At 36.6% G+C, this 21,367-nt stretch overlaps 1 protein-coding gene across 11 annotated transcripts in view; it reads left to right on the top strand.

The window, feature by feature from the left end:
- The first annotated feature begins 238 nt into the window (after positions 1-238).
- chico (insulin receptor substrate 1 chico) overlaps positions 239-21,367 on the top strand; it is a 179,958-nt gene continuing 158,829 nt past the window's right edge. For 7 of the 11 annotated variants that reach the window (XM_068349662.1, XM_068349656.1, XM_068349660.1 and 4 more), the window contains exons 1-3: positions 239-409; positions 5,486-6,815; positions 20,598-20,663. In XM_068349662.1, coding sequence (XP_068205763.1) covers positions 6,651-6,815; positions 20,598-20,663 — 231 coding nt within the window. In that variant the 5' untranslated portion in view covers positions 239-409; positions 5,486-6,650. The other 4 variants (XM_068349654.1, XM_068349653.1, XM_068349652.1 and 1 more) reach the window with 4 other exon arrangements.

Below are 21,367 nucleotides of genomic sequence, written 5' to 3'. Positions count from 1 at the left end.
AAATGCGTTTTAAATAAAGCGCGCGAGATTCTGATTGGGGGTTTGTATGATCTTTAGCTTGGCAATTTTATGGAGAGACTATTACGTAGGTGAAATCTGAAGGGGTGTATGATGAAATAAGAGAAATGCGTTTTAAATAAAGCGCGCGAGATTCTGATTGGGGGTTTGTATGAGTGACGTCACTGGAAACGCTTGCGTGCCACTTGTTTACAACCGTTCCCAGCCCCACGTGACCTTGCCTACTAAGATGGAGTCCGTCGCATCAGCTACTTCGGACACTCTCGTCTTTTCTCGATGAAATGGCTGCCCCGTGTTGGAATTTGTGCGTGTTCAGTGCGCAACCGAGTGTACGAAAATGCAGTGCAGTGATTCGTGTCGGAAAAGGACGGTGATGGTAGCGATAGTGGAGGTAAATCATCCAAAATAGTTGGTGGGTGCGTGTTCATGGGGTGTGTATGTGCGTGCGTTTGTACGTGTATGTGTGTGAAAGATTGTTGCCTGGTCCCTCCCCCCCTATCCCGTCTCCTCACTGGTCCCTCCCCCCCTATCCCACTCCTCACTGGTCCCTCCCCCCTATCCCACTCCTCACCGACACTACCTTCTCAAACCCCTCGTCTGGTTCACCCTCCCTTTCCTCTCACGCTATCTCTTCTACCCCTCACCGTCCTCCCCCCCATCTCTTCTACCCCTCACCGTCCTTCCCCCTTCCCCTACCTTCTCGTCTCCATTCCCCGTGCTAAGTGGCTCCCCTTGCAACCTCCTCCTCTATCTCTCCCGCCGCTACTTCCCTCCCATTGGGTAGCTGTGGGGGGAGAGGAGACCCCTATCCTCCTAGGGAGACCCACACCAATGTGATGGGGGGGCGGACGGGGGTAGGTGTAACGGGAAACATTGCGGCGTAGTAGTTATTTAGTCCCCACAACATGGGTCTGAACTCACGTCACTTTGCCTACCCGACTGCTTCATTTGATACTAGTGAGCATTAGTGAAAAATGACTGCGGAAAGAGGATGTATCAGTGAATATCTAGCGATTGTCGTGTTTCATAAGACGTGGTGGACTACCAGCACCAGGCCATGATATGTGTCTCTCTCTCTCCACCCCCTTTTTTTAGCGCTGGTCAGTTTTAAGGGTGGTAGTGTTAGGGAGAAGACATCATCGGCCAAGTATTACAAGTATTTAGCATTGGAGGCCTGATGAAGGTGTACTTCGACTCCCTTTTCGATCTGGATTCCGCCTCAAGTAGGTTCAGACGAATTGCAACGTCTATGGAGTGTGTTTCTCGAAAAAAAAAAAGTCTAGTGTTTGGGTGTGTGCTCGTCGGTGTGGTGTAGGGCCGGGCCCCCCTTCCTGGTGTAGGGCCGGGCCCCCTTCCTGGTGTAGGGCCGGGCCCCCTTCCTGGGTCCATTGGATGGAGGGAGGAAGAAGACGGGGTCTCGTCGGTTGTTTTGACTGGGGTGGCGACGGAGGGGGAGGAGGAGGCCCAGAGGGAGGGAGGCGCCTCTAAGGGTTGCGCAATTGCACCTTCGTAGCTGCTACCGGCCAATACTTAAAAAGATGTCCTTCTCATGTTGACGTCCGAAAAGTGATGAATTTTGTGGTCACATTCAATATCCTAATTGTGTCAAATGCTGGTAGGCAATGGCCCAGCCACCTCTAGCTCAAGAGGCTTAAAAAGGGGTTTGTCTTGGTTGATGGTGGCAGGACAGCGTAGCAATTTTTGTTTCGTCACAGGTGGTGTATCATGCCAAGGCATATCTCGATGATTGTACAGTATTTCATCCTTATTAAATCCCTCTTGTTATGTTTAATGGTTACTACGATTTACAATAGAAAGAGGAGGAAGTTGAGACATTTAATGGCAAGGGGCCAAAATTATCTGTATCAGACAGACATTGAATATCAACATTTTGATATATAGGGCAGTGTCATTCCTACGTTATGTAGTGTACTTATAGGCTTGTAATACCTGTTTAAAGCTTTATGGTATTTACACTTTAAATTTTTATGGGCTACATTAATTAATTCAGGGGTTTATCATCAGGTTTTCTATCATATCATAACTTAACTGAACTGTGCTGACTGAGATGTATAATTGATATCCACTTTTAAGTCCCTTGATGAAACATTTTGTAAAAAATAAAACCTTAGCCAGCATTACTTTTAAGAGTAAATATTAACACGTATCAGCATCCGTGTATATGACCATATATGTATTTGCCATTTTTTTTTATTTTATTTTCTCTTGGCCACCATTTGCTATTCCAAACATATTGTTTTCAATCATAGACAATTATGTTTCACCCAGGAAACAAGTACAGGAATGTGACCTTACTCTAGAATCCCCACCTAACCTAACATGGAACGCCATGTCTTAACCTATCCGGGAGGGATTACTCAGCCGTTGTCCTCCATACGATGGTTTGTTAATTCTTTTAACCCAATTTTACCCAAAACCCCGAGTTCCCACTGGGGGTTCCCCATTATCGGAGGATATAGATGTATATTTCTGAAACTATTCATTTGCGACGGGAACGAGTGTCATTTTCGAAGAGAGCGTAATTTTTTCTATAAGAAAAAGTAGTTGTTTTCCTAGGTTACATTGCCCTGTAATACACTACAATGAAACCAGTTTTATTTTTTTTTTGAGGTATGAATCTGAGGTTAGTCAGTATAGTTCAAATACCTCAGTAGTGGTTGGCAAAGTGGTTAATGAAAGGGAGTAATTTTTTAGGTTCAAATTAGGAAAACGATCCCATGTCTTGGTCAGTGAAGTTAAATCTTATGCAACATACATAACGAACTAATTGAACGACGGTGCCAGAGGATAATATCAAGCTCAAGAATAAGAAATTTGATAAACAACAAATTAAGCGCCCAAAAACCCTTTTCATTAAGCTATGACCAGGGAGAGCCAGACAATGGCTGCAATGACTCAGTAGGTAGATCTATAGTCCTCCCCAAACACCCCATCAATTGCTCGCAATGATGGTGAGGTTGCAGACACAACTACAAGCTATCGAGCTTGGACGAGTCGAACTACCGTCCAACAAACAGTTTTCCAGGCAAGGACGTTTCCATTAGGCTACCACAATCATGAAGTTTATTTTTAACGCTTAAAGTACCAAAATTGGAGCATTGAACACAATTTGTGACTACCCAACAAATATCAGCTTTGTATCTTATTTGCGTTCAAAGCAAATGAAAATTACTGTGTAAAAAAATTGTTGCAACGCGACCCACATATTCAAAATTAGAGCTTCTCTTCATTTATTTATTTCCTTATTTCCTTTCCTTACTGGGCTATTTTTCCCTGTTGGAGCCCCTGGGCTTATAGCATCTTTCTTTTCCAACTAGGGTTGTAGCTTGGAGAGTAATAATGATAATAATAATAATAATACTGGTTGATTGTTCAGACAATGATTTCAATGGCAGTCTGGTTCTAATGATAAGAGGAAATGTGAACTTAGAATTTTTTAATGGGAAACTTTATTCACAATAAAAGATACGGGTAGTTTGTAGCGCTACGGCTAAGCGTCCTAATTTGCTTATCGCTCCGACTGTTATCTTGTATAGAATAAAAACGTTTGGAAATGGTCTACGGATCCTAAATATGTGCTTAAACGCACACTTTTATGTTTTTTGCCGAAAACCCTAAATTACCTGAAAATTTGTGGCTCGAGTTCTTACTCCGGCCACGAATCTTCTCGCTCCCGTAGTAGGTAAGGGGGGGGTCCGGCGGGGCGAAGCCCCCCTGGGTAAGGATACGGCTTTTAGCATAGGTTAGGTGGGTTTTTTAAGTTAGCTTCTCCCGCCAAAATCGTTTTTAGAACGACGGCCACAGTTCAGAATACAGGTATTCCAGTTTTCTACGTACTCGATTTTAGAATGACGGCCACAGTCCACCCCACTTTATAATATTCCCATTTTCTATGAATGAAAACGGATCTGGCCGTCACCCTACAAAGGCTCTAAAGATGCATATTCTATAAGAAAAAAAAACTGTCTAAAGGTTATGAATCCAAACTCCATTGTATATCCTGGTACTGTTATGGTGAATGTACATCCCTGCAAGTTGACATATTATACTGTATATTTTTTCCACTTTGATAGGATATTGAATTAGAGTCATGAGCTGCAATTTGATGGTGTAGACTGTTAAGTTTTATGATTTTTCCTTTAATCTGTCTGTCGAACTTAGGGTATTGAACATATAAGGATGTGTAAAAGGTCAAATTATATGTCTTAACCCTTTTACCCCCAAGCTATTTGGAAATTTCCAACCCTTAACTCCCAGGGGGTTATTTTTTCCCCAGCACATTTTGCAGTATATTTTTTTTAAATAGCTCTAACAGCCTTAATTTTTGTCATAGAGAGGTCAGGTTGGTCTCATTCTCTTGGAAAATGTCTGAATTTTTTCAAAAAAATTATCAAAAATATGCAAAAAAAAAAATTTTATAGCATTTTTTTTGCAAGGACGTACCGGTACGTCCATGGGGGTTAAGGGATGGGTTTTGTGAAACGTACCGGTACGTCCTTAGGGGGTAAAAGGGTTAAGGTATTAAACATATGAGGATGTGTAAAAGGTCAAATTATATGTCTAACATGTTTAGATTTTGTATAATTTTTACATGCAATCATAGGTTTTATGCTAGGGTTAGGTGCCGTGCTAATATGCTCGCTTCCCTAGTGTAATACGTTTCGAAATAACAGCCATTAGCTACAATGTGTTTTTTTTTTACAAATCGTGTCATGAGAACATCCAAGAATCATATTGATGTCTTATTTCACAAATGAAAATGCTGTTCATAAAATATATTCCTTGGGTCAGGGGGGGACATGTTAGCAAAGCTAGTAATTTTTTTTTTTTTTTATATGGGTCTGTCAATAGCAAAAAAAAAACAATCAATATTCAATCAATTATCCAACTTATTTCTTAAGGTAGTACCTTTACCGTTGAATTGTTTCATTTCAATGTAATTTTATTTGTGTCATGGGTTTATTCAACAAAAATTATTCAGTTAATACACTTGTCGGTGCTGTAACTTATTTAAAAATTTATTTTTATCCAATTTATTATGCTAATTAAGGAGTTTGTATGGAAAAAGTCTTTAGATAATAAACATTTCTAACACCATATGAGACACATTTTCTTATATATATATATATATATATATATGTATATATATATATATATATATATATATATGTATATATATATATATATATATATATATATATATGTATATATATATATATATATATATATATATATATATATATATATAAATATTAATAATTTTGCCCTTTTTATACAGTAATTTATAAAGATTATATACTGTACTCATTAAAAATGCACACTTGATAGGTATAGTACATTAGTGAAAATTTATATTGTAGATTGTTGAAAGACTACAATAAACGTTTTCATAATTTGAGAAGTTGAGAGTAACATATTTACTGAAATTGTGAATCTTATTTTTCAGGTTGTGGTTGTAGCTATGGCAGCTGATATTCACGATATTGTTTCTGAATTTCCGCCATAATGATGAAGTGTTGGCCGCAGCCATAATGATGTGCCTCTGTTATATACTGTGTAGTGACAGTTGCAGCAGCTAAGAAAAAGGAAAAAAAATGTAACGATACATTTAAATGGAAGTTTTTAGTTTTGGTTATCGTAGAGTTTGTGGGATTTAACACAAGCCGTAAAGTGAAATGATTTATACTTGGATGGGTGTTGCCTCACTCCGAAGAACCATCTATTGGATGTAAATATGTTTTGGTATTAAGAAATTATTCCGACACACAATCAAATTAAGAGCAGCTCAACAACCCTTTATACAGCTTCTTGATGCAACTACAGTCAAAGTTTTTTGGAGCTTAATAGGCCGACTGGAGAGTTTTAATGGTGATATCTGGCATCTAAACACATACTGTAAAGTTTTTGAAAACTAATCGTATTTGGTGTCATCACTGGTTCTTTCAAGAAAATACTTACATGTTACATGTATAAACACTTGTTGTTATTATTGTTGTTGTTGTTGTGTGGCAAATGTCTAATTTAATATTTTGCTAAGATAAAGAGAAAAAAAATATCGAGACATTTGATTCAGGCTTTGTGGAAAATAGAAAAAGTCTAATTAGTGTGTGCGTGCGTGTGTGTGTGTTCAAGAAGTGACCCCCTTTACTCAGTGATCACACTATAGTTACTTCAGGTCAAGAGTGGTTTTTTTTTCTTTTTTTTCTTATTTTTTTTTTAAGGGGGGAACCCTTGTACCTGAGGAGTGTCAACCATATCAGTAATTTCTAAGTCACTACCTTAAGTTGAATCACGAGCTTCTAGCATCCCCGTCGTTGCGCTTCACAAATTTTGACTCGCTGAAACTGGATTCCTGCTAGATCTTCGAGCTCGGCAAATATGAATTTCAGCCGATCCTCAGCTAGACTGCCCTTGCGAGTCGAGGTGTGAGGATAGTGAATAGGATCAAAGCTGTTAGAGGAAGATTTATTTTGTTTGGTGAAGTTATCCTAAAGATAGTACTGTAGTATATTAGTTAGAATAAAAAAAAAAAAAGTGCTTCATTCTCGTGCCTACAGTGACAGAGTACAATATTAGAAAAAAAAAAGGTAGGCCTTTTTAGAAGTTTTTATATGAAAGCTTTTAAATATAAATCAGTATTGTCCCCAAAGTGTGTTGCAGTGTCAGTGTGGAAATTGATAGGAATATCCAAGATGTCTCTCAACAAAGTTCGCAGCTCCGGCTCCCTGGTCAGCAACGATGACATTGTCAAGTGTGGACATCTCAAGAAACTAAAGGTATGCCAGGTTCCGTTTTTGCTTTGTTTAGTTCGTGTGGTTGATTGGTCATAATTGTAGCTTAACTAGATATAATAATGGTCATAATTGTAGCTTAACTAGATATAATAATGGTCATAATTGTAGCTTAACTAGATATAATAATGGTCATAATTGTAGCTTAACTAGATATAATATTGGTCATAATTGTAGCTTAACTATAGTCCATTTCTTTTAGCGATGCATATTTGCACCGACTCGCAGCGGTGACCTTTTAGCTCGGAAAAGTTTACGGGTCGCTGATTGGTTAGACGAGATAATTCCAACCAATCAGCGATCAGGAAACTTTTCCGAGCTAAAAGGGCACCGCCGCGAGTCGGTGCAAATCTGCATCGCTAAAAGAAATTGACTATAGATACCTGTATAATATTAATAGTATATGCAAAACCTATTTTTATAGATTAAAATTTAACTTGATCTTATTGATTTAAGATCCATTTTATTTTGTTTAATTTTTAGTATATTGGGAATTAAGAGGAAATTTTATTTTGATTGGTCATAATTTTAACTTAACTAGATATAATAATAGTATATGCAAAACTTATTTTTATAAATTAAAATATTAACTTGATCTTATTGATTTAAGATCCATTTTATTTTGTTTAATTCTTAGTATATTGGGAATTAAGAGGAAATTTTATTTTCCTCTAAGCAAAGTTATAGGATAATTTTATTTGTCATGGTTTTATCCCTAGCACATTTTTTTAAAAACACAGAGTTCATAAGTTTAGTGACTGAAACTGGTTCATATAGGTGTTAGCTTTGAAGGAAAATGAAAATATTTAGGTTAGTGTTATCCTTTTGAAAAATTAAGCGGTAATTAATGGCAATAAATATACCGGACGTTTGAAAATAAATTGAGGTATGGCTTAATTAGGTGTCAATTTGCATTGCATATGCATTGTCAGGAAAAAGTACTGTACTGCTTATTTATTTTAAGAATTTCTTGCTTTTATTGGTGAAATGGCATTGATTTATCGTATTGTCTGATTTTGGGTGTTTTTACCCCTTTTACTAACAGTAGAACTTAACCCTTTGACCACCAACCCCTTGCCAAATGGTCAACACTTGGCCTCCAGTCACTTTTTTGGGATGGTTTGCTAAATTAATTTAGCCCACAAACTATTTTAGATTTTTTTGTCATATAGCCAAGTCACATAAATTTCCTTTTCATTTATAAATAATTTTACATATTTCATAAAATTTTCATTTACTTTGCATAAATAAAGAAGAAAAAAATGGTAATAACTGGACATGAAACTGGAGTCTGACGTAAAATATGTCCAATGGTGGACAAAGGGTTAAGTTTCTCCTGTTCTTTGAACGGTGTATGTTCAAAAGGGATACAGCTTTTCATGTACGTGTTTGTTGACATTATTATGGGTTCAATGTTGAATGTTTATTATGGTACAATATGAAAAAATTATTTGCTTAATCAAATGTTAGTTGGCTTGGAGAAGTTTATATTAATTTAAGGAGGCAGCTGATTTAACCCTTTTACCCCCAGGCTCTTTGGAAATTTCCAACCCTTAACCCCCAAGGGGTTATTTTTTTCCCAGCATATTTTGCAGTATATTTTTTTTAGATTGCTCTAAAAGCCTTAATTTTTGTCATAGAGAGGTCAGGTTGGTCTCATTTTCTTGGAAAATGTCTGAATTTTCTCAAAAAAAAATATAAAAAATAAAATTTTATAGCATTTTTTTGCAAGGACGTACCGGTAATTCCATGGGGGTAAAGGGATGGCTTTTGTGAAACGTACCAGTACGTCCTTTGGGGGTAAAAGGGTTAATAACAATTGGGGTGTAATATTTTTTGGGGGTGAGGACAGCAATTTAAGTGAATAATTAAAAGGGTCATAATTTAGATTGAAATAATGCAGAAAATTAATTTATAACTTGAGGAGTTGAGTTTTTTTCATAATTGTTCATGAAATTATTCCATGAATTTGAAGTACAGCTTTTTGTACACATACATGGCAATTTTTGTTTTATGCTGTAAGGTGGTGAAAACAGTATGGTATGGGCCTCTTTATACCACCATAGGTCAGTCCTTAAAAGTTTTCATTTAGTGGTAATCCGTTACTTTTTCTGAAGAAGATTGAATGGTAAAGAAGATACATAAAAATTCCACATTCAAGCAATAAGTAGCGCAAAGACAGATTGAATGGTAAAGAAGATACATAAAAATTCCACATTCAAGCAATAAGTAGCGCAAAGACAGATTGAATGGTAAAGAAGATACATAAAAATTCCACATTCAAGCAATAAGTAGCGCAAAGACATCGTCAAATAGATTGACTCCTTATTTTGAAGTTTCTTTGATAAACAGTATATTCCTATTTACAACTTCATCTTATGATACTATGAATCTGAAGGCTTTTGTTTTATTTACAGTTTTGTTCTTTTCGGTCTAATTTCTTCCATGCAACTCTTGCCGGGTGTGTTACGTGTCATATAAAAATAAACATGCTGTACTGTATTACTTAATCTGGTTGCGCAGTACTATAGTGTACAGTATTATAGCATAGTTTTAGTTAGGAGATTGGAATTGACATAATCAAATACAGTACAGTATATCCTTTCACTATTTTCAGCCCCATATCCTATAGTCTCAGAATGATAACCAACTGTACAAGCTTAGGCCTATCTTGATTAAGAAAATTCCCAGTTCATTGTCTTCAGACATTAATTTCCCATCTTTAGGTCTTTTGTCAATTTCCATTCCCCTTCCAAATGACCTATCAGAGACATTATCACTCTCTCTTTACTCATTCTTAGCCAATCACCCACCTTCTCATTTAAAAGCATGTTAGCTCTGGCAGTGAGGATGTGATTTTTGGGATCATGCCAAATGTATGGCCAGTTCCCTTTTTGGAGGAGAGAAGTTTTATAGGTGTCCTGAATGGTTTTTGGTTTGGTTGAAGCTTTACATTCCAAGTTACTGTATAATCATGAGTGATATACTGTAAGCAGATTAGTCTGAAAACCATGTTTCAGAAGGAAAGTCTGTTGGGAAGCCTGAATAGGGATACAATATATCTTTAGTGTTGTGATTGCCAGGTGGAGGTTCGAGCCCTGCTCAAACTTGTCACTGCAACCTCACCATCCTTGTAAGCTAAGGATGGGCCATTTGGGGGAGCCTATAGGTCTACCTGCTGAGTCATCAGCAACCATTGCCCGGTCCTCCGTGGTCCTAGCTTGGGTGGAGAGGGGCTAGGGCGCTGATCATATGTATATATGGTCAGTCTCTAGGACATTGTCCTGCTTGCTAGACATTGTCAGTGTCCCATGCCTCTTCCATGAGCAGCCTTCAATCCTTGAGGGTATTGTAAGGACATGGGTTTCTAAGCCCCCCCCCCCCCCCTATCCTTAGCTGATAGGTAAGAAAAGGTGTCTTGGTTAGGTTAAATGGAAATCTTAACATATGTCATATCCTTTTTGTTTAGTTCCTGTTTAAAATATTGTCTCATTTTGTGATTCAATCATCCTCATAACATGAAAAATATGAGTTTCAGCCAGATATGTTCTTCAGAACTGTTCAGGATACCTTTAAACACATCAGGAACACCGCTTATGAGTTTTGTTAGGGCTAAGGTTCTAATGTATAATTATATCCTTAATCATCCCTTAATAAATAGAACCCAAAAACTGTGTGCAAGGGTTAGTTGGTGGAGCAAAGTCCATCCTGGTCAGCGATGACATATATGTCAGGTCAAGTGAGTACATATCTCCTTAATTTCACAATAAATCTGATGTATCGTTGGCATCTTGGAAAACAGGATTACTAATACTGGGTTCCATTATAAAGGGAAGATTATATAATTTTTATCATGCAACTGTGGACCGTATCCAAGATAAGTTGCATGGATAAAAATCACATTGAAAGAGCAATATTGTTTCAATAAAGGTACCTAAGAATCTTATTAATGATTGGCAAAGTTGTAAATGTTTAACATTTTTTCTCGACATCTTGTATTGTTGAGCCTAGTGTACAATAAGAACAACATAGACATGGTTGTTAACCCTTTTACCCCCAAAGGACGTACTGGTACGTTTCACAAAACTCATCCCTTTACCCCCATGGACGTACCGGTACGTCCTTGCAAAAAAATGCTATAAATTTTTTATATATATATATATATATATATATATATATATTTTTTATAATTTTATGAAAAAATTCAGGCATTTTCCAAGAGAATGAGACCAACCTGACCTCTCTATGACAAAAATTAAGGCTGTTAGAGCAATTTAAAAAAAATATACTGCAAAATGTGCTGGGGAAAAAATAACCCCTTGGGGGTTAAGGGTTGGAAATTTCCAAAGAGCCTGGGGGTAAAAGGGTTAAGCAGGTTATAGGTTCTACCTAGGTAAAAAAAAAACCAATACAGCTTTTGGTTTAATGTAGGAGCAGATTCACGAATACTAGTACGTATTAGTGGTGCAAATGGCACCTCAAGAACACTTGTAGCTTCTCTTAACCTTGAAGTATATGTTGGTGTGATTCTTGATACTGAAACGGGAAGGAAACTTTTCGTGGATGATCATGAATCATGATTCATTCAAAGACACTTTTCAAATTTCTTTCTGTTATATCAAAACTTTCAAAGAACATATTGGGAAGAATTGTGATTTGTGAAGTGAAAAATCAACTTAGGAATTTGGAAGGACTATATTGTAGAGAAACAAGTCTTCCTAAGTGGCAGATAAAATCCTTTTATCATTAGAGGGGATTTGGTGGCTAAAATGAATATAAGTTATCAGCTACAGTTTCTCTCATCAAAACTTGAAATTACTTTTTGAGAGGAAAGCTTGAAAGAGTTTGTAAGTTATTCCATTATACCATAGTACTGTAGCTTAACAAGAAACCAAGTTATTTGTTGACTCAATTAAGGCTAACTTATAAAGGACTGATTTTCAAAAGAGAAATGGAAACTAACAAGACACAGTTGGAAAGCTTGGCAAGACGTTATTGAAAGCAATACAGTACAGCTTGTGGTTTAAGATTTGCAGCAGGAAGTTCTCGAAAGACTATTATAACTAAAATGGCCCTGTCATTTTGGGTAGTCCAACTGTGTTCTCTAGGGCCTGTCATGGCCCTCCCCTTTGATGAAGGGATTATCTAAATGGAAGACAGCCTGTGAATAGTGGTTTTCACATGCCCCTGTTGTATACACGACACCCACAAGGTGATCGCGCGAGGGTAATAACCTCTGCATTCCATGCTTTTATCTTTCTCTAGTATATTTGGAAGATTTATATTAGAAAAGTGTAAAGACGGACTTCTTTTCACCGGCCGTCACAGGTCTCTTCCCAGAAATAGATTTTTCCTTCGTCAAAATCCCTTTTACGTTATCCTTGATTTTTTAAAAGAATTCTTTATTATAAATATAAAGCCAACAAAAGAATACATTTGATCTGTTGTAGCAATGAGAAGCACTTGCTTTAACGATCTTGGCTAAGAAGTTCATTGTATTGACTAAAATAAAACATGTATATGATGACGTTATTATGCTGTGCCATCCAATAATAGGATATACTGTATTGAATTACTGCACAGTATAATGCACATTGGGATAATCTTTACTTTGATCAAGTTTCAGACAGATCAGCTGAGTATTAAGGAAGGAGTATGTTTTTAAATTAGTACCTACTAATGATTAATTACTTAATAAATTAGTAATCAGTGGTCTTTCACAAATTTATGTTCAGTGATCAATAAGTACAGTACAGTACTCGCTTCTAATGTCTATATAACAATTTTCACGCAAATCTGACACTAAATAGATGTCGAAATTTTATTATTTTTCACAAATTAATTACTAATTTGAGAAAGGATTTTGGAAAGAAATACTGAGAGGATCGATGGTTACTGGCAATGATATTTCAGATTATTGGCCCAAGCGAGCATTTTATCTTTGATAAAGTTGTGAAGAGGTTTTTAAGTCTCTCATTTTACTGCTGTTCAAAGTTAAAGATTAAACGTCAAGCAATTTATAGGTATTGATTTCATTCATTTTTTTTTTAACCGGGAAAACTAGTTGTAAGGAAGTAAGCGTAAGGGATTAGTTTGAGAGCAGATGATAATTATTGAGACAATATTGATCCTTGATTAGGGATTTAAATTTCATACCTAAATATCCCTTAAGTTTGTCATGACGATGGTTTCATGAATAATAGCGGATTAGGCAAAAAATTATAGTATACACACCAAGTACAAGAACGACAACATAGTAGCAACTTGACAGGCCTGCAGCTTGTAAAAATATGGCTAAGATGATTCTTTGCTCTGACAATGCATCTTCATTTCGTTGATAAATACATAGATCCGGAATGATCTTCCTAATCGGGTTGTTGAATCAGTAGAACTTCAAAAGTTCAAAGTTGGAGCAAATGCTTTTTTGTTGACCAGGCGGACATGAGTCTTTTTATAGTTTATATATGACATATTTGTATTTGACGTTGTTAATAGTTTATATATGACATATCTGTTTTGACGTTGGTGCCTTTTTTAGAATGATTTATTGTTAATTTGTTTTCTTCATTTATTTATTTCCTTTCCTCACTGGGCTATTTTTCCCTATTGGGGCCCTTGGGCTTATAGCATCTTGCTTTTCCAACTAGGGTTGTAGCTTGGATAGTAATAATAATAATAATTCCTAAAAAGAAATGCACAGATCCCTCTATGTAGGTACTGCTTAGTGAACTAATTCCTGATATTCAATCTTCCTTGAACCCCTAGTTTTCCTAAATTCCCATCTTTTAGGACTTGATGTTGAACTACTTACTTTTACGGGTTTATTTCTCACCCTCCATCAGACACTAAAGGTCTGTTCAGGCGGGCCTTGGTGTGTGAAAAGATAAATTCTTTCCAGTTAATATTTTGCTCTGTATCGTTATCAGTTATTTTGCTAGCATTTGTATTCAGGCTTAGTAGTTTTCAGGTCACTATTATAACACTTTCTAAAAAGATAAGTCTCAAGGTTTTTCTTGAAAGCTGCCACATTATTGCTATTCTTGACATCGAGTGGATGTAGCCAATGTTTTGACTCCATTCATCTACATTCACACATAAATGTAATTATAGAGCTATATTCACATAAGTGTAATTAATGGGGTACTTTTGATGCTTCAGATCTCGGCCTTTTCTTCATAAACAGTGTCATACTGTCCCATCTCTAGTGTAGTAAATAACTACAGTCCATTTCTTTTAGCGATGCATATTTGCACCGACTTGCGGCGGTGCCCTTTTAGCTCGGAAAAGTTTCCTGATCGCTGATTGGTTAGAATTATCTTGTCCAACCAATCAGCGATCCGGAAACTTTTCCGAGCTAAAAGGGCACCGCTGCGACTCGGTGCAGATATGCATCGCTAAAACAAATGGACTATAGTGCAATTTAGGTAATGATAGTAAACATGTCTCAACAGTTATTAGTTTGACAAATAGTCCATAGAACTGGGGAAGGTTTTTAATATGAAAGTGGATTTAGAAATTATTGAGAGTTGTTTTACGTGTGGGGCATTTGATAAAATGTTTGCAGTATTATAGCTACAGGGAAGGCGTGGGTGGCGTGGCTCTGGTAGGTTGGCTGGTGCCTCTGTATCGGCCCATCCCTTTGACGAAGGAATTAACTAAATGGAAGACAGCCTGTGAATAGTGGCTTTCACGCGCCTTTGCTTTATACACGACACCCACAAGGTGCTCGCGCGAGGGTAGTAACCTCTGCATTCCATGCTTTTATCTTTCTCTGGTATAATTGGAAGATTTTATCAGAAAAGTGTATTAGAAGGACCCCTTTTCACCGGCCGCCACAGGTCGACCCAGAAAAGGCCTATGGCACTTTATGATCCCATTTAATTTTTAGGAATTCTAATACTGTACTTGTATCATACAGTATAATGTTTCATAACCTACGTACGCCTAAGTATGAGTTGCTGAATGTTAGGCATAATTTTTCCTAAGGAAGGGTATTGATGAGCTCACCAGGGTTTCATTACTCAGCTCTACTTGTAGCTGTGGACAATCTTTCAGGAAGAATAGTTGAGGACCTAGGCACCAATTACCCTAAATACACCTGTGAGACTGAAACGTTTGTCTGTAGTGATTCAACTCAGCTAGCTAAATTGGCTGCAATTTTCTTTATTAGTTAACCATTTTACCCCCAAAGGACGTACTGGTACATTTCACAAAAGCCATCCCTTTACCCCCATGGACGTACCGGTACGTCCTTGCAAAAAAATGCTATGAAATTTTTTTTTTTCATATTTTTGATAATTTTTTGAGAAAATTCAGGCATTTTCCAAGAGAATGAGACCAACCTGACCTCTCTATGACAAAAATTAAGGCTGTTAGAGCACTTTAAAAAAATATACTGCAAAATGTGCTGGGTAAAAAATAACCCCTTGGGGGTTAAGGGTTGGAAATTTCCAAAGGGCCCTGGGGGTAAAAGGGTTAAGTAGATACTGCCAAGGAATTGAATCTTATTGGAAAGAGGCTTAAAATGAGGAATGATAGTGTAAATATGCGAGATCTTTTCAGATACCATTAACAGAAAAACCTTTACACTCCGCGCATTTATTAAGAATAGTTAGTACAGTTATGCCATCTACAAGTAGAACAATGTGTGAATATCACAAGATGGCTCAATAAGATGATTGTTACAGTACAACACACAATATTTAAACTTTCAATCAGAAGGCATATCTGATCACAAAGTAACTCATAGTGGTAGGAATGAAGCAAAGATCATGTCAACAGGAGAATTACCTAAAAGGAAGTGAGCTATGTGGATAAAATATCAACTCTCGATGGTAGGAAGGATCACTAAAATAAGGATTAGCCAAACCCAGCCTCTATTATTATTATTATTATTATTATTATTATATAATTTTTTTTTTTTGGGGGGGGGGTCAGTATTTAAGAAAAATATTGTGTACAGTACTTTGTGAAAAGTTGGTTCATGTTATTCAAAAGACCTCTTGTAATATCATCTGATACATTCAGCATACACCAAGTAGTTCTCCCCCACTAAATGTCTGATTGTACTTTTTTGTTTTCTTCCTTCCCAATTACCATGATCTTTGCTTTGATTACTTTGATTTTCAGTCCTTTCCATCACACCCTTACACCTTTTAAAAATTTACTACCATCTGTTCCTCAGATTTCTGTCAACACTTGGTTATCCGCTTACAAATTTTCCTTGTGGCCTCCTTTCTTTGCACTTGTTGGTGGAGCTTCCTCCATTATTATACATACATACATATACCAAAGGCACTTCCCCCAATTTTGGGGGGTAGCCGACATCAACAAATGAAACAAAACAAAAAAGGGGACCTCTACTCTCTACGTTCCTCCAGCCTAACCAGGGACTCAACCGAGTTCAGCTGGTACTGCTAGGGTGCCACAGCCCAACCTCCCACATTATCCACCACAGATGAAGCTTCATAATGCTGAATCCCCTACTGCTGCTACCTCCGCGGTCATCTAAGGCACCGGAGGAAGCAGCAGGGCCTACCGGAACTGCGTCACAATCGCTCGCCATTCATTCCTATTTCTAGCACGCTCTCTTGCCTCACATCTATCCTCCTATCATCCATTATTATGCATAACGGTAAATTGCTAAGCGCTGAACTTCGATGGACTCCAACATTTTATTTCCAACTATATAATAGCCCTCCCACTGCCTCCACTATATTTAGTGTCAATGGTAGAGTAACATCACTTGCATGACAAGACTCTTTGACACCTGCATATGTAATGCCCTTATTAATTAATTTTCAAGAAAAACTAATATGTGGTATAATCATTCCTCTGTATTCTGGTTTTCATGTAATTGCTTCTGTTGTTGATCTTTTGGCCATGCAGGTCTTTTTAAATCTTTTTAGCTATTTTATCTATTCATCCCTAAAACAGAAGGATGTCCTAGAGGGCGCTCGTGTTAGGTGTAGGTGGCGTGGTCCAAGTGTGGTTTCTAGGGCCTCTGTTACGGCCCTTCCCTTTGATTAAGGAATTATATAAATGGAAGTCAGCATGTGAATAGTGGTTTTCACACGCCCCTGCTTTATACACGACACCCACAAGGTGCTCGCGCGAGGGTAGTAACCTCTGCATTCCGTGCTTTTATCTTTCTCTGGTATATTTGGAAGATTTATATCAGAAAAGTGTAAAGAAGGACCCTTTTCACCGGGCATCACAGGTCTCTCCCCAGAAATAGATTTTTCCTTCGTCAAAATCCCTTTTTGCCAGCTTCCTCAGTTCATGAACATTCTTTTCATCTGCAGCTTTAAAGATATAGTCTTCAGTATTCCAATATTTCTTTAATTTCAACTTTAGTATATACTGTACTGTATTTTTATGTTATGTACTCTGTCTCATCTTTTACACCTTTCTTAGGCTACTTTGCTGTCCTGAATATTTTTTGTTCTCCTTCAGCTGTGTTGAGATTTCAATGCCATTCCTCCCAACAACTTCTGCCATCTGCCTTAGTAGTTGTTTTGGAATTAAGAACTTTCACATAAGCATAAAACTTTAGCTCGCACTCGATCATATTGAAATGTTACTCAACTTCATTAACCATATTTTCCTTACAATAATGTTAATTATCCCAAGTATCATGGGCTATAGAATCATTTTATTTACCTTCAAAAGTAGAGAAAAGTAGAAATATGTAATATTGTTAAAGATAAATAGCAAGATAATTTATGAATATGGTTTGAAGGTCAGCATTGGTGAGAGGGAAGGATTTTATTAATTTATATCAATTAAATTGGTTGTTTATAATATATTAGTCTTCATTCACTGCCATTGAAACATCAGGGATCTTTAGCTTGGCTTTATTTATTTTGTTGCCTTTTTGTGTTAATGGAAGTTCTAGGGAAAGTTCTTGAAACGGCTTTATTTATTTTGATGCATTTTGTGTTAATGGAAGTTCTAGGGAAAGTTCTTGAAACGGCTTTATTTATTTTGTTGCATTTTGTGTTAATGGAAGTTCTAGGGAAAGTTCTTGAAACGGCTTTATTTATTTTGTTGCATTTTGTGTTAATGGAAGTTCTAGGGAAAGTTCTTGAAACGGCTTTATTTTGTTGCATTTTGTGTTAATGGAAGTTCTAGGGAAAGTTCTTGAAACATAAGAATTACTGGAAATGGAGGCATATAATGGTGCACTTTATGTTGATTTAGATTTTATTCTTATACCGTATACCTAGCATGACCAGACTACTCGACCCTATAATCTAGAATGTACTTATAGTCTGATGCATCTATGATATGTTTGAATGGGATTATATTTACACTTGCGTATCAGGTGTGGGTTTTCATTAACCCTTTTACCCCCAAAGGACGTACTGGTACGTTTCACAAAACTCATCCCTTTACCCCCCCCATGGACGTACCGGTATGTCCTTGCAAAAAACTGCCATTTAAATTTTTTTTTTGCATATTTTTTATAGTTTTTTGAGAAACTTCAGGCATTTTCCAAGAGAATGAGACCAACCTGACCTCTCTATGACGAAAATTAAGGCTGTTAGAGCAATTTAAAAAAAATATATACTGCAAAATGTGCTTGAAAAAAAATAACCCCTGGGGGTTAAGGGTTGGAAATTTCCGAATAGCCTGGGGGTAAAAGGGTTAATTTAGTTAGCCTGTTAGATATTTATGGGGTCTTTACATTTTGTGGGAACTGAATGTTTAAGAAAATAGAAATGTGATATATCAAATCAAATATTTTTGGTGTGCAGACTAATTGAAAGATATGGTAAATAAAAGTTCATTCGATATATCTGCGGTACTCTTTGTTTAGATGTTCATTTTTATGATATACAGCATTTTTATTATAATGTTAACTTTCTACATCACCCAGGGGTCTAAATCCAAGCTGTTAGTCCTTAGTGCATAATTCAATAAGGATACTGTACTATTAATTTAAAGTAAATGTATTTGTCACGAGAAGGGCTTGCACCACAACTTCAAATGATTTTTTAAGGAGACTGAAATTTCTCCATAGATTCCAACAGCATATAAGTAAAACATTTACCCCTTTTACCCCCAGGCTCTTTGGAAATTTCCAACCCTTAACCCCCAAGGGGTTATTTTTTTCCCAGCACATTTTGCAGTATATTTTTTTTAAATTGCTCTAACAGCCTTAATTTTTGTCTTAGAGAGGTCAGGTTGGTCTCATTCTCTTGGAAAATGCCTGAATTTTTTTCAAAAAATTATCAAAAATATGAAGAAAAAAAAATTATAGCATTTTTTTGCAAGGACGTACCGGTACGTCCATGGGGGTAAAGGGATGGGTTTTGTGAAACGTACCAGTACGTCCTTTGGGGGTAAAAGGGTTAAAAGTCTTTAGATTAAAATCAGATTGAATTTTAAAAGGCTATTACTGTACCTCCAGTGTCATTGTCTATGTTGGACTTGTTAGTTTTTGTTTGCATATGTATCTGCATGTGTGTCAGGGGCAAGTGTTGAAGTCAGCATTAAGATGTTTCTTGTCATGCTTTAGTGTAATATTTGTAATGTACTGTCATATTGTAAACCAATTTCCTATCTGCATTATTTACCACAGGGGGGCAAACCAATGGGCAAGTTTGCAGTGCAAACTGAAACCCTGATATCTCCAGCATTAGATGTTCAAATTGAAAATCTTAACCCTTTTGCCCCCGGGGTATTTGAAAATTTCTAACCCCAAGGGGTTATTTTTTTCCCAGCACATTTTGCAGTATATTTTTTAAAAAATTGCTCTAACAGCCTTAATTTTTGTCATAGAGAGGTCAGGTTGGTCTCATTCTCTTGGAAAATGCCTGAATTTTCTAAAAAAAATTATCAAAAATATGAAAAAAAAAATCTTTATAGCATTTTTTTTGGAAGGACGTACCGGTACGTCCATGGGGGTAAAGGGATGGCTTTTGTGAAACGTACCAGTACGTTCTTTGGGGGTAAAAGGGTTAAAGTAAATAACTGCTATTATGTATGTGGAAAATTTATGTGGTTACATAGTTTTCTGTAAAGTTGCTTGTCGTAAGGGTTTGTTAAGTAGTTTTGCAAATAACTATATGTACAGGACTATATTTATTAATGTTCTTTTGTGGGGGGGGGAGGCAGATGGGTATCTCTTAAAACAGAATAGGAAATTAATAAGTATAGTAGTTCTGAGTGCAGTACTTACAAACATTTAATGTTTGTTGATAGGTTTACTGTATATTTTTTTATCTTATAAGTTATAGAAGCTTACATAATAGGCTATTTATAGTGTAAATTTCCAGAAAAATTGCCACTTGTTAGTGTTTGAGAGCCTAACCTGATTAAGATAGGCTTTGTCTTTCACATACTATACTGAACAGTACGTACATTTTATGCATGCGTATTTGATGGTTGAAAGCATACCATAGTTGCTGAAGGAATATTAAGTGACACCCTTTATCAGCTATAGGGGATTTTTATTACAAATACTTTAAGTTTATGACTAATTGTAAGAATTTGACTAGTTAATCTGCCATAGGGTATACATGACATTTCCCAGCAAGACTGTTTATATTCTAATTTTGTCACTAAATTGCAATTACTGGCGCCATTTTTGCATTGTGACGCTTGTTTTAGAGGTCTAGATATAAAACCAATAATGAATTTATCCTTTTATATATTGTGTGCGCATGCTAGCCTTACGTGCTTCCTACCCGTCCCTCTCGTGCGTTTTGCTTGCTTGCAGTGTTTGTGTGCTGTTCTTCTAATTGCACACAATCTTTGCAGGAGGCTCCGCTTCAGCAAAAGGCCGAGGGAATGGCCCAGGAAGCCCTGAGGATGTTAGATCGTAGGGTAAGTGTCTTACTTTTGAATTTTTAAATTTTTGTATATACCATACATACACTTGTATGTATGAAACTCACTTGTTTACTGTATACTGTAGTTAGAGTGAGGTAGAACTTTGTAATTATTATAATAAATATGATACCTGTAGCAACTGACCTGTTTTAGACTGCTGTAGCTCTTATTTTGTTGTAGCAATACATATTTTTGAAATTTGTCGAGCACTTATGAAGAGAAGTAGCCTACTACTGTTTTTGTTATTATGACTGTTGTTTTGTATTTAACTACTAATATTATTTGATTCCACATTAGCACCAAAGGCCAAGTTTGACGCTGATATTTATACTATTGTATATTTTTTTGGTAGTTAAGTTTTTGTGAAAATAAAGGAAGGGAAGGGGTGTGCTGCATAAATATAGTATACTGGGAACAGTATACCATAATATTGTTGGTACAGTAATATCTCTATCCCTCGCTAAGTAAATTGGAATAGTTAGCCAGAAAGGATATCTATAAGTCAAACCTTCCAAAGTGGTATGGTCACTATGTTTGGGTCTATTGTAGAGCACAAGCATAGTTATCTCGCCAGGTAAGGTCACTATGTTCGGGTCTATTGTAGAGCACAAGCATAGTTATCTCGCCAGGTAAGGTCACTATGTTCGGGTCTATTGTAGAGCACAAGCATAGTTTTCTCGCCAGGTAAGGTCACTATG

This window comes from Palaemon carinicauda, chromosome 26 (assembly GCF_036898095.1).
Source record: "Palaemon carinicauda isolate YSFRI2023 chromosome 26, ASM3689809v2, whole genome shotgun sequence".
NCBI classification, from domain to species: Eukaryota; Metazoa; Arthropoda; class Malacostraca; order Decapoda; family Palaemonidae; genus Palaemon; species Palaemon carinicauda.
This window is presented reverse-complemented; position numbering and strand designations above follow the sequence as displayed.